At 39.0% G+C, this 13,256-nt stretch overlaps 1 protein-coding gene across 1 annotated transcript in view; it reads left to right on the top strand.

Annotated features, from left to right (window-relative positions):
• Positions 1 to 635: 635 nt before the first annotated feature.
• The window catches only part of LOC309831475 (free fatty acid receptor 4-like), a gene marked incomplete at both ends in the record, with an annotated part of 29,019 nt that continues 16,398 nt past the window's right edge, over positions 636 to 13,256 (top strand). Inside the window, 2 exons of the mRNA XM_082668698.1 lie at positions 636 to 712; positions 5,455 to 5,515. Coding sequence (XP_082524824.1) covers positions 636 to 712; positions 5,455 to 5,515 — 138 coding nt within the window. The remainder of the gene's footprint in view (positions 713 to 5,454; positions 5,516 to 13,256) is intronic.

Genomic DNA, 13,256 nt, shown 5'->3' with positions numbered 1-13,256 from the left:
GTCAAGCATGAGCCTCTAAAATTCCTTAAGAGTAGAAAATGCTGTTATGGAAAGAATATGGGCTTTGCACTTCAACCTGGCTCTGACACTATAAAGCATGGCAATGAGGTAACCTGTCTGAGCCCCAGTGACCCCATCGGTAAAGGGGAAGTGTCTAACACAGTGTTGGGCATGTAATAAATGTTAGTTTCCTTCCTTCCTCTGTGCCCTCTCCAGCACCTACTAGAACTCTGAATGACCAGCTGGTGTCTTGGCCAAGCACATAAGAAGAATGCAATCATATAGCCAAAGTAATTCATTTCAAAGTTGTTCCTTAACTACAGCTTCAAGGCCATGGGAAATAAAGAAGAAAGCTTTCCTTTTATATTAGGATCAGTGCCCCCGCTTAACACTTTCACGATTCCCTCTACACTATTACCAGGTCAAGAACTAGAGTTTGTATTTTTCTAGTCATTCATCCTGTATTTTTTATTTCTGACGTTTCAGACTCATCTCCTGTGCAGCTGAAACTTCCACAGCAGCTCCTGAGGATATCCAAAAGGCTTTAAAAAAAATAACCGGAACTCCATGGTGCTGTGCAAATTGCCCGGCAGGAGGGATGTGATGCGTGAGGAACCAAATCATCCAGCTGGAAAATGAAGCGCTGGCCAGCTTCCTCCGGGCCTGCCGGGTGGATCTCTGTGATCGCATTGGATTTGACGCTGCAGCAGTGGTGAGTTGGGCAACTACTGAGTGAAAGGATCCGTTAGATTATTCATGGCCAAGTCTCACAAGATTCAAAGACTTAGATACTGTGAGCAGCCCCCAAAGAGCCCAGGGAGTTTAATTCTGAGTTATTATAGTGTGGAGCCTAGAAAACTTATCTAGAAAAGTTTGAGAGGTGTTTGCTATTATTGTCAGAGTGGAGGAAGAGAGGTAGAATCCTTAAGGAGAAATGCTAGTTTGGGTTCAAGCTCAAGCTAGTGACCATCAGGAAACAGAATAGAGGCTCGAGTAGTACAGCTTTGTGAACAATGGATTTAAGAGAAGCTGATCTGATTATGTGTCTGTTTTTGTGCCAGTACTATATTGTTTTAATTACTGTAGCTTTTCAGTGTAGTCTGAAGTCAGGGAGCATGATACCTCCAGCTTTGTTCTTTTTTCTATAGATTGCCTTGGCTGTTCAGGGTCTTTTATGGTCCCATGTAAATTTTAGCTTTATTTGTTATAATTCAGTGAAAAATGTCAAGTGTATTTTGATAGGGATTGTATTAAATATGTAGATTGGTTTTGGTAGTATAGACAAATTAACAATATTAATTCTTCCAATCCATGAACAAGGGATATCTTTCCATTTATTGGCAGTCTTGAATTTCCTTTATCAATGTCTTACAGTTTTCAGAGTATAGGTCTTTCACCTACTTGGTTAAGTGTATTCCAAGGTACTTTATTCTTTTTGATGCAGTTGTAAATGGGATTGTTTCCTTGACTTCTCTTTCTGATAGTTCATTATTAGTGTATAGAAAAGGAACAGATTTCTGTATATTAACTTTGTATCCTACAACTTTACTGAATTCATTTGTTGATTCTAATAGTTTTTTTGTGTCTGTGGAGTGTTTTTTAGGGTTTTCTATATATAGTATCATGTCACCTGCAAATAGTGACAGTTTTACTTCCTCCGTTCCAATTTGGACAGCTTTTATGTATTTTTTACGTCTGATTGTTGTGGCTAGGACTTCCAATACTATGTTAAATAGAAGTGGCAAGAGTGGGCATGCTTGTCTTGTTCTTAATTTTAGAGGAAAAGCTTTTAGCTTTTCACCCAACTGTCCATCAACAGAGAATGAATAAAGAAGATGTGTGTGTATGTATATATATGTATACACACCCACAGTGGAATACTACTCAGACATAAAGAAGAATGAATTTTGCAACAATATGGATGTACAGGGAGGGTATTATGCTAAGTAAAATAGTCAAACAGAGAAGGACAAATACTGGATTATATCACATATGTGGAATCTAAAAAATAAAACAAACTAGTGAATACAACAAAAAAGAAACAGACTCACAGATAGAGATAACAAACTAGTGGTTACCAGCGAGGAGAGGAAAGGTGGGGAGTGGCAATATAGGGGTAGAGAATTAAGGGTACAAACTATTATGTATAAAATAAATAAGCTACAAGGACATATTGTACAACACAGAGAATATAGCCAATATTTTATAATAACTATAAATGGAGTATAACCTTTAAAAATGTGAATCACTATGCTGTACACTTGAACATATATTATACACAACTATACTTCAATTTAAAAAATCCAAAAAAATTTTTAAAGAAAAAAATTATCTTTTATTTCTAATCATTTTTTGAGTTCTGTCACTTCATGTCTAAATTTTTCCCATTCTGACTTACATTGTTCACTTATCTCTTGTATTATATTCTCAAGTTTTAAAAGATTTTTTGAAATAGTATAATTTTTTGCTTCTAAATGTGTATATAGTATTTAACTTACTATTGCTCATTTTAATGTAAATTTAGTTTTCCTGAATGTTTAAAAAGAAGTAAGCTTCAAGACAGAGTTAATAACTGCACAGATTCTCTTCATGTTCTTGTGTAGTGTTAAAAAAAATTGGCAGATTTTTTTTCTTTTTGTTGAGATTTTCTAGCTCTTTTTCCTGCCCCATTTTTATCTGGACCTTCTCTTTCCTTCATCTCTATTGTCTCAGTCCTCAATTTTTATTCATATCTTATTGTTTCTCTTCTATTATGAATGGAGTCATGAATAGTCCATGTTGAGAGCTCATGGGGCTGGTCCGTTCCGGTCCCTCCAGTCCTTATCCATAGGCTGTTTGCACTCCTATTGGATTGGGCATAGTCTCTCTGAGTTTCTCAAATGGGCATTCTGCCCTTTTAGCGAATGTCTGTTGACCGTGTGGGGACTCCCCTATTCTCAGGTCTGAGAGACGTCTGCTCTTTCCCTCTGCTTCCCCCCACATGGAAGCCGAAAACATCTAGGTCTTGTGGCTATTGGTAATCTGTTCCCATCTCCTTGTATTCTGGAGTTAATGGGGATACTTTGTCACCTTTTTGGGCTGTTCATGGGTTTTTTATCTTGCTATCTAGTTGTCTATTTCTTTTTTACATGGTATCTGGGAAGATCCAAAAATCATGTTGCCACCTCTACCCCAATGGGTCTCAGATTTCCTCTAAATAAATTAATAGTTTTTGAATGTTTACATGTCCTAAGCACTGTTCTTATTGGATTGCTATGGATTAACTAATTTAACCCTCACACTAATTTTATAAAGTAGAATTTATTATTACCTTCATATTATGGATGGTAAAACAGAGGCATAAGGTGGTTAAATAGCTTGCTCATGGTCGCACAGAGCTAAGTGGGTACCAGCCCAGAGGTAAGTGGGTGTCATCTACTAGTCTATTCTGTCTTCCAACATTTAATATCAAAAGGAAATAGCTTCCAAAATGGTTTAGAGGGCAAAGTTTATTTTTCAAGTACTGTCATTCGGGTAGAAGACACATTTGAAAATTAATATGGGATTTATAGAGCAGAGTTAAATGCAATCCTTGGTCATTTTTCACATCATATGAGTCAAACTAGAACACCCTCTTTGTCACACAGCTTTCTCTCCACGTAGTTTTTTCTCCACTTACACCAGTGATAGAAAATGGCATCAAAAGTAGGTAGGGAGTCATGGAAACCTTAATTCAGTCACTTGATCCTGAGCACCAACATGTTTTCTGTCAGGTTTTCTGGAGTGTGAAACGGTGAGTGGTACAAGCAGCAGGAAAATCAGTGTTCTCACCTCACCAGAAACTCTGGGCTGCTCCTGCGTGGTTGAAGGCCACCACAAGTTCAGGAGAACAACTTCTTTCTTGACTCATGCAAATGGGTCTTGACTTTCAATAACCAGGGGTTAATTCAGACAGACATCAGAAAGCAATTCAGGCCCCCATAGAGAGAGAGCCACGAAAAACTTCACAACTAGCAGCTTCTGCAGAACTAAGCTGTTGCTGGTATTGCCCTTGTCTGTTGAGTTTTTCCAGTATGTTTTCCACTTTTTTATTTGCCCATCTCCCCAAGCAGTCTACAGAGCAGGTAAGAGAGTTTTAAACATACATTTCCTGAAATAAACTTTTTTAGAAGAAAGAATACATGACTTTTATACATCTTAAAGACTTTGCAAAACCTGTAGACTTTGAGGGTACAGAGGAACAGCAAGGTAGAAACGATTAGGAGAGAATGGGTAGACTCTCCTCCACACACGGCTTCTCTGGGACCCCTCAGCGTACAACTACTGCCATAATGGAAGTGTGCAAGGTAGAGTATAGAGCTCCTGAAAGGGGTCATGAAGAGGAGTAGGTTCTGAGCGATGACATCAGGAAAGGAAAGAAGAGGTAGTGCTGTGAGTGAAATACCACCCAGGTGCATCTGTGGAAAATGCATGCGTTTCATTCATAGATTGTGTCTTCCAGTGACCGGCCACTTTATGAGTTCTGTTTCTCTTTCTGTGTGTGTATTTTTGATACCCTAATGTTTGGAAGGGATGGAGAATACATTGTCAGACAGGAGATGATACTATTAGATAAACAAGATTACATCTAGTTGGAGGGTGGAGCAAAACAACTTTGTATTTTTCCTCTTAAATTGCCCATCACTCCAAAGTGATGCCATCTCAGCTCCGTGTCAAGGATTTTCTCCTTCTCTGTCTCCTTCCCTCTTGTTCAACTCCCCTGATAGTCCAGACCACCTGTTCACTGGTTCTAGGTATCCTTACGGTGAGAATCTTTGCCATAAGCAGTTTCACCACACAACCAATTGGCCATAAGGCAATTTTGCTGTAACAGAGAAGATAACTGGTTTGACAGTTTGGTTTGACAGTCGGGTTGCAACTGATTGACAGTTTGGTTTCATGTCTCCATAAATACAGTACTCCCATTTTTTATAGTGTATACATTTTAGGCCTCATAATGGTCAAGACAGTGACGAGGAGACATGACAGTCTTCAAATAGTGGATAACAACTACTTATATCAACTTAATAAAAACACAGTGATAAGAAAACTTACTGGAGTTGTGAAATAATAGTGTAAAGCCAGCCTGCATACTACATTAGACTAGAAGAAAATAACATATCAGTTTGCAAATCCTTCAGTGAGCAAATCCCTCTCACCCATTAAAAGCAAAAGTTTACAGAACTATAAAAACTATAAAAGAGGCAGCTAGTAATCGACAACAGTCTTCAAGAGCATTAATCACTGATTCTTTGGCTGATTTCGACACAGCAGCTTGTCCTCCAATGCCACCTTTACCCAATTTATCACACAATAGTAGAAGTTGGGGGCAAAAGAAGATGAAGCTCCTCCTATAATCCCAAAAAGCAATGGTTACTGATTCCTGATAAGTACAAGTTTCTTGAAAATGGTGAACATTTTTTTGCTATTTGATAGTGGAGACCATCGTGTAGACAGAATTTTGGTATTTGGCACAGAATGTGGCTTAGACGATTTGGTGAAATATAGAGACTGGGCATGTGATGGAGCATTTAAATGTAGTCCAGATATGTACTACCAATTATACACATGACATATAGATAAAAAATACCAGCATCCCTCCTCTGCTCAGTTTACTTCAGGGAAATCTAAAGAGACTTAAAGCAGGTTTTTTAATATCGTAAAGAACTTACATCTATCATTAGATCCTGAATCCTTAATGATCAACTTTGAGAAGGGAAGTATCATTGCTTTCCTAAGATATACTTGAATACAACTATAACCATGAATCTACATATATGTTAAGTGTATTCAAATATTTTTTGTATTTTCATTTTTCACAATAAAATCTTTTGAAATTTTCATTATTAATTTTTCATGTTTTGTTACATCTCTTTTAATGTCTCTCTTCTATTTTATTTTCATTATTTTATATTTTTTAAAAAATTTATTTATTTGGCTGCATTGGGTCTTCATTGCCATGCCTGGGTTTTCTCTAGTTGTGGCGAGCAGGGGCTACTCTTCTTGTGGTGCGTGGGCTTCTCATTGTAGTGGCGTCTCTTGTTGCGGAGCACAGTCTCTAGGCACGCGGGCTCAGTAGTTGTGGCTCACGGGCTTTAGAGTGCAGGCTCAGTAGTTGTGGCGCATGGGCTTAGTTGCTCTGCGGCATGTGGGATCTTCCCGGACCCGGGCTCAAACCCATGTCCCCTGCACTGGCAGGCGATTCTTAATCGCTGCGCCACCAGGAAGTCCTTCATTATTTTATCTTTTAGAGCAAAACTGTCTTATGGCCAATTAGTTTTGCAGGAAAAAAGCTTGCAGCAAAGATGTTCATAGCGAAAATACCAGACACGCTTTTCATCTCTCCACCCCAGGGTATTGGATTTCAATTACATTACACCGTCTTGACTTCCACCTCCTTCTCAAAGAGCTGGGAAGGCTGAGGGCAGGTTCTTCAGGTACTCTGTAGTAAACTATTTATAGGTAGACACACCCGTATTTCTTATAATATGACCACTTCTTTCAGCATAATGCCAGGACGTTATTATTATACGGTCCCTTTTCTCGGCTGTGTCAAATATCTACCTCTATTGCTCTAGTTTGGCATGGGCAGTGCTCAGGGAGAGAGGTGAGCCCCCTCCTGCCATCGCCCTCAAGAAGAGGGTACAGGCGTGGGAGGAAGGCCCCTCCCATCTTGTGCACCCTTTGAAGCCTACAGCACAAGCATGTCATTAAAGCTCACCGAACAGGGAATAATTCTCACGAATGCTAGAAAATGCAGGTTGCAAAGATTTTCCTGGTTGCTAACGCTGAGAAAACACAGAATATGCTAGTTATGCAAAACAGACCATTTAGTCAAGATGGCAGAAAAACTGAATTGGGGCAGTTTCAGCCTTTTCTGCTCGTAGCTTTTCCTACCTTTCACTGTGGACCATTTTTGTAAATCCCAGTGCAGTACCAGGTGTTCAGTCTATGTTACCTTCCTTATCTGTGGAAGGTAATCTTTGTAAATTTGAAGGCTGCCTATAATTAAAGGTAGTCATACCAAGTATGAAATATATAATAGTCCCAAGTGGTAACAGAACAAACACCCTTAAAAAGGTTAGTTCCTAAATATCCTATGTTTTTCCTAAGATATCTAATTATGCTATCTATTTTTTCTTCAGGAGACGACTTCAGAAATAAATATGTCTCTAAAGCAACCACTTGTATGTGAAGCTGGAAATACTAACCGAATCATCTTCTCTCTCCCCTTTCTCCCGAGTCCCAGGAGGCTGAGTCAATATCAGTAATGGAGACACTCAGATATAGGCAAGATACACATTTAACAAGTCCCATGAAGGAAAGCTTGTTTGCTGTGTCACTATGCTCTCCAAAGTCAGCTGGGATGATGGCAAAGGGCAACTGTCTTGCGATCTTTTACGTTAGTGCAGAGAAGTGTCCTTGGCGGTCAGAATTACCCACTTTATACCAGGTAGTCTTCAAAACATTTCTAAATATCATAATTCACCATTATAGAGACCGTGTTATTAGAGAAAATAAAATTATTAAGCTAGAGTAAGAGGTCAGGCTGTCCAGTATTAACATGTCATAACAACACAGAAGATGTTGCAGTAACCTGACCTTCCTGTTACAAATGAAAATCAAGTATAAGCTTTTTCTGTTACATTAACAATCATGTAATCCTCTAAAGGTGGCTTTTACAACATGAAGGATTCAACATTTTCTAGTACCTATTAGGAACATTCTTAAATTGAATCTTTCCTGAGTAGAATGACATCTAGTCTTTCTAAAAGGTGTTCCCTTGGGGATTTAATGACCATGATGAACATCCCTAGTTGAGATTAGAGAAATCTAATCTAATAATTTCCAATCGTTATAGAGAAATCATTCCATTTGCTAAGCATTTCTTGACCACCTACTATGCACTGAACACAGTGAGACAAAACGAATAAAAAATCCAGAATCTGCCTCTCAGAAGAAGATAATCTTTCTGGGAAAACAACAAAGGTTTAAAAACTAGAAAGTAAGACAAGGTAGAATATGGAGTAGAAATAATAAATGTTACAGGAGAGATTGCAATGAAAGGAAAAGGGGTGTTAGGGGAGGTCTGGAGCTTGGCAAGAGGGTAGGGAAACCAACCTGAGCGAAATGCCAGTGGGCAAAAGAGCATGGTGGGTATAGACCATAGTGAAGAGCCTTGGGAAATAAAGCCTTATTACCATGAGGAGGGGTTAGATGATAAGAAGTTTCAGTCCCAGAAAAAGGAACTTTTCAATTGATCTCGTAGACAAGGGGGTTATGGCAGTGAAAATGAATCATGCAAGGAAATGGCAGTGGTACAGAATAAACTCAAAGATTAACCATATGCAAACCTGAAAATTTAGGGCTTTTGCAGTAATAGATTCATTAAGGGATTGGAGTCCATGTGACTAGACAGGAAAAACAAAACTGAGAACATGAGGGAAGGACTGATTTATGATAGGGTTCAAAGGAAAATAAAGTGCTGCAGATCAGGCCCTAGGACAGTGTCTGACGGATAACGGTTTTTCAGTGGATGGTGTTTGAATGGATGGCCAGTATGTAAAGCTCAGATTCTGAGCCTGGGTGACTGAGACATTGATAGACAGACAGTAAATGACAGACAGTAGTGTCACCCACACAGTGGCTTAACTGTCTCGGAGATGACCCAAAATTGAAATTATGGTCTCTCAAGGTCAGTTCATTTAATTCAGTAAATCCAGTTTTTAAAAAATCATATGTGTTAGTTTAGTGGTACATAGGAGAGACAGCTAGCTTTTAAATATTTCCCTTCTTGCCTAGTTGGCTTTGATGTTGTAGCAACCTAGGTTCATGAACTTGGAAAGATGGAGCCATATTAGGGGTTGTGAGACGTGCTAACCTTTCCTCCATATTCTTCTTTTACAGAAAAGATACTTGATTGAGCTACGTTTTCAGTGAGTAAATATTTTCCATGGGCTCATTTGCAAATGCCAAAAATAAAGAGAGCTTTTCACTGAACAGCATGCGGTTTTGCCTGAACATAATAAGCTGTTTCTATCAGGGGAGATCTTCTCACCTTCATAGCCTTCAGGAGAGCTGTCACTCCTTCTCTTTTCCTGCTCCTGGTTTTAAATCATTTCTTTACTGTTATTGCTTTGGCTCAAAGCTCCCATAATAGCTTCTTTCTTAAGCACAGGGACATGGAAATCAGAGCAATGGTCACAGCAGAACAGCATGGCTGGTGTGAAGGACGGGAAAGGCCAGGCGGTGATGAGAAACAGGCCGACACACAGTGTTACGTTAGCGTGGAAGTCTCAGGCCACAGTCTCGTTCTTGAAACTCTATGCTTTGTTTTATTTTCAAGTCTATAAACTTGCAATATTTCTTTGGAAGGGAGTATTTTCATAGGAAAGCCAAAACAAGTATATTTAATCCAAGACTAGAAGAGATCACTAATAATTTAATACTTCTTGCAGAGTTCCAGATTGGTGGTGTCATTTAGATGTTTATTTCTGGATCCATTGTTATTATGTAGTTACCGTATCTTTACTTCTAATTAAAAACCTCACCAGGGGAGGATTTGAAAGCTATGAAGGTGCTGCCACCTTGAGGACTCTTCCTTTCCGTTTGGACATTTATCATACCAAGCAAGAGTTGCCTGGCAGTGGTATCTTTTATTCCATAAAGAAACTGAAGTAAACTACAGTATTCCCATTTGGGATATTGCAGAACATGGAGACACACATCTTGATGGCTAACGGCACTTTACACTCTTAAGCCATACATTTCAGAATCAGGTGACACAAACACTGATCTGAGGTGGTCTTTCACATTTTCCTCACTGGTGCCTGCTTGGACTCACATGAACTTTATCATGCAGTTCTTCTTTCCTCACCTTTACCTCCCATAAGCAATATAAAATCATTGGAGAAAGAAGATAGGATTCTATTTCATTGAAGTTGAAATTGACATGAAACTAATAAATAACTAAAAGTACAGATATAATCACAGAAAGAGAATGACAAAACTTAACCTTTCCAACTCTTCCAAATGCTATCAATTCTTTCAGCATGAAAGCTGTAACTAGGACAACAGTGGTCTAAAAATCCCCTGCTCAGAAAACAGAGGAGTTAAGGATGCATGGGATCTCACTCTTAGATTTATAAAAAGGGGCAGGATGGTTGCCAAATTCATTATCATCTACAAATGAAAAGACGATGAGATGTATTACTAAAGGTACTCTTTATTGACTAGTCCCCATTTGGTGAGATTTAGTTCTATGTACATTAGATTGATGTATTAAAAAAAATAAACTTATACAGTAGACTGTTCATTTGGAGGATTTTTTTGTATTTCTTGGCTTTCAGAAGCCCTTCTCATTAACCCTTTAGTATGTTCCCCATGAATTCACTAAGCATGGTGTTTACCGAGATGCCTGCTTCCGGCATGCTGAGAAAAGGAAGACTTGAACTTCTATTGAACCTGAGGCCTCAGCACAACTATGGGGCAGAAATGGTTCCCTTTCCCCCATTAAAAAGCTTTCATTTGCAAGCCACAGATGAAATTTCATCTGCTTTGCATCAGTGTAGTATATAACTTGAGAGAACTTGGCACCACGACCCTAAACCCCATTATTGGTGTTTTCCCTTTTGAGGGAAAATAATACACTTATGGCTCGGTTTTTGTTTATTTTGTTTTTGTTTAAAGAATAAAACACAGTGGCGCCCTCACATTTTTCACCCCTCATTCACAAGCTTTATTCTGGGCTGCTCTGAACTGAGCATCTCCCGGAATGACAGCCATATGTGGTTTTTTTGGTCTCCATGTGTATTGCCAAGCAACCTGGAACTCTGCTGGCACTTACAAACACCCTCTTGGATTGCTGAATCCACTTCCATCGGAAACATTGTTTTATATAGTAGAAAATAAAATGGCATATTTTTAGTTTTCCCTTAGAAAATGTAATCATAGGACAAATACACGTTTTCCTCCTGCATATTCTTATACTACAAAGGCACTACCCAGTGGGTAATTATAAGACCCATAAAATGTAGTTTAATTTGAGGAGCCCCAGACTATCTTGACTGGACATTGACAGCCACGTGGAGGAGTCTATGGAGCTCAACGCAGGGCACATCTAATTCAATAAGAAGCTTATTGAGGACGGGAGCTGGACCCTCCCATTTAGAGAGTGGGTATTTATTGATCAAGGACATAGAAGAATGAGAGGAGAAAAAGAGAAGAGAAAGAGAGGTACTTGCTGGAGAGTGGTTAAGCACTACTAGTAATTACCAGTGGCATTGCTCAGAGAGTTCTAGGCACTGGGGAGGAGCCAGGCAGGGGATGCCCATCTTCATCCCTTCCCCAGAGTGGTATTTCCAGGAATTAACCACTTCCATTTCTATAAGTGTGCAACGCAAAAACAGTGATGAAATGAATGCAAAATCCACTGGAATAAGCTCCCATTTCATTCTGGCAGGGATTTCTTTACCTCCTCTTTTGGCTAGGTTTCTTCTTCCTGAACCAAGCCCTTGTAACTTAGCTACTCTTAGCTATTAGCAGTTGTAACTTAGCTTAGCTATTATTATCAGTATAAATGTCTGATTCAACATTCATTTTGCCAGTATGGAGAAATAGTTTGGCCATAAAGTAATTGGCTGAATTGAATAGATTTTACCATACAAGAGAGAGGCCAAATCTTTGCAAAAAGCATAGTATTGACATTTTTCTTTCAAATGAAATTTTAAAAGCAAAATGTTCAACTTACCTTGCAAAGCTAAAAATAAAGGAAGGGAAGGGCTTCCCTGGTGGCGCAGTGGTTGAGAGTCCGTCTGCCGATGCAGGGGACACGGGTTCGTGCCCCGGTCCGGGAGGATCCCCACATGCCGTGGACCGGCTGGGCCCGTGAGTCATGGCCGCTGAGCCTGCGCGTCTGGAGCCTGTGCTCCACAACGGGAGAGGCCACAACAGTGAGAGGCCTGCATGCTGCAAAAAAAAAAAAAAAAAAAAGAAGGGAAAAATGCAGTTGTTGAGCTTCTTGACAGGTTAAGTCACAAGACATAACAGATACTGTGATTCACATTCCAAATCATGTCATTATGTCCCAAAAGTGGAAACACTTTAAAAAATATTTTAAGATTTAACTCAATGACAAAATTAATTAATTACATATTATCTGTCCTATCTCTCTTCTTCATCTGAAAACAGAAATAAAATATGACTTACAAGGTAAGTATGATACAGATATTTAGAGTAATAAGAATTTCAAGATAAGCCGCTAACTTCATCATATGAATTTCTATCACCAACCTTAGATAATAATAGCATAATGGTAACTGTAAACCAGGTACTGGGTTAGAAGCTTCGGAGCCTTCATCCCATTTAGTCCTCCCAGCCCTATAAGGAAGTTGCTCTTATTATTCCATTTTGCTCCGACACTTAACGAGATGGGACAACTTGCCCAGAGTGATACAGTAGGAAATGGCAGATCAGAATTCAAACACCTGGAGTCCAACACCAGAAAGCACCCTGTGGGCAACCACAGAGTGAAAAGCATCCTGTTAGCATCGGTTGTTTATTCTAGTTCCATTTCAAGATTCTTATTTCTGGTGACGATTAACCTTGGTTCATATTGTCCTTTGAGCGGTGACTTCTGGTGTCTACAGCACCTAAATTCATTTCAGGGAAGTTCTAAAAGAATCTGCTCAGTTTTGTTTTTGTGTTTTTCTAAGTTATAGTGGATGAGGAAACAGTCATTTAAACTCACAATCTCTAAACAGTCAAAAGACTTTGATTTTAGATAAACCAAGTTGGCAGTCTAATTTTTAGGTATAAAAAAGAAAAACGGAGAGAAAGACCTGGCAGTTGAATCATGCATTCATTCTGTTACTCCATTAAAAATCTTACCAAAAAAAAAAAGCTTTAGGAAGAAATTATTAAACTTTTTAGTAGTTTTATAATATTGGCAACAGCGAATAGCTGGCTTTAGAACTAATCATTGAGCTAGGAAAAGAGATCCCTAGAACATTGTTTTATTGGCAGTGGCAGTATGTCCCTTATTATTTTGTCATATGAAAAACAATGGGTGCAACATAGACCTGCTGTCCTCAACTTACCCTTACGGATCCTCATCGCCTCCATCTACCTACGAATCTCTAAAACGTGTTCTCATGAATTAGTGGCGTTGCAGTGTGCCTTGTACAGAGTTATCATTCATTGGAGATGTTAACTAACACAGCGGGTAAAGAGATAGGGTT

The sequence above is a fragment of the Grampus griseus genome, assembly GCF_964374135.1.
Source record: "Grampus griseus genome assembly, chromosome: 13".
In the NCBI taxonomy this organism is placed as follows: Eukaryota; Metazoa; Chordata; class Mammalia; order Artiodactyla; family Delphinidae; genus Grampus; species Grampus griseus.
Note: the sequence above shows the minus strand (reverse complement) of the source record. Positions and strands in the feature narration are given on the sequence as shown.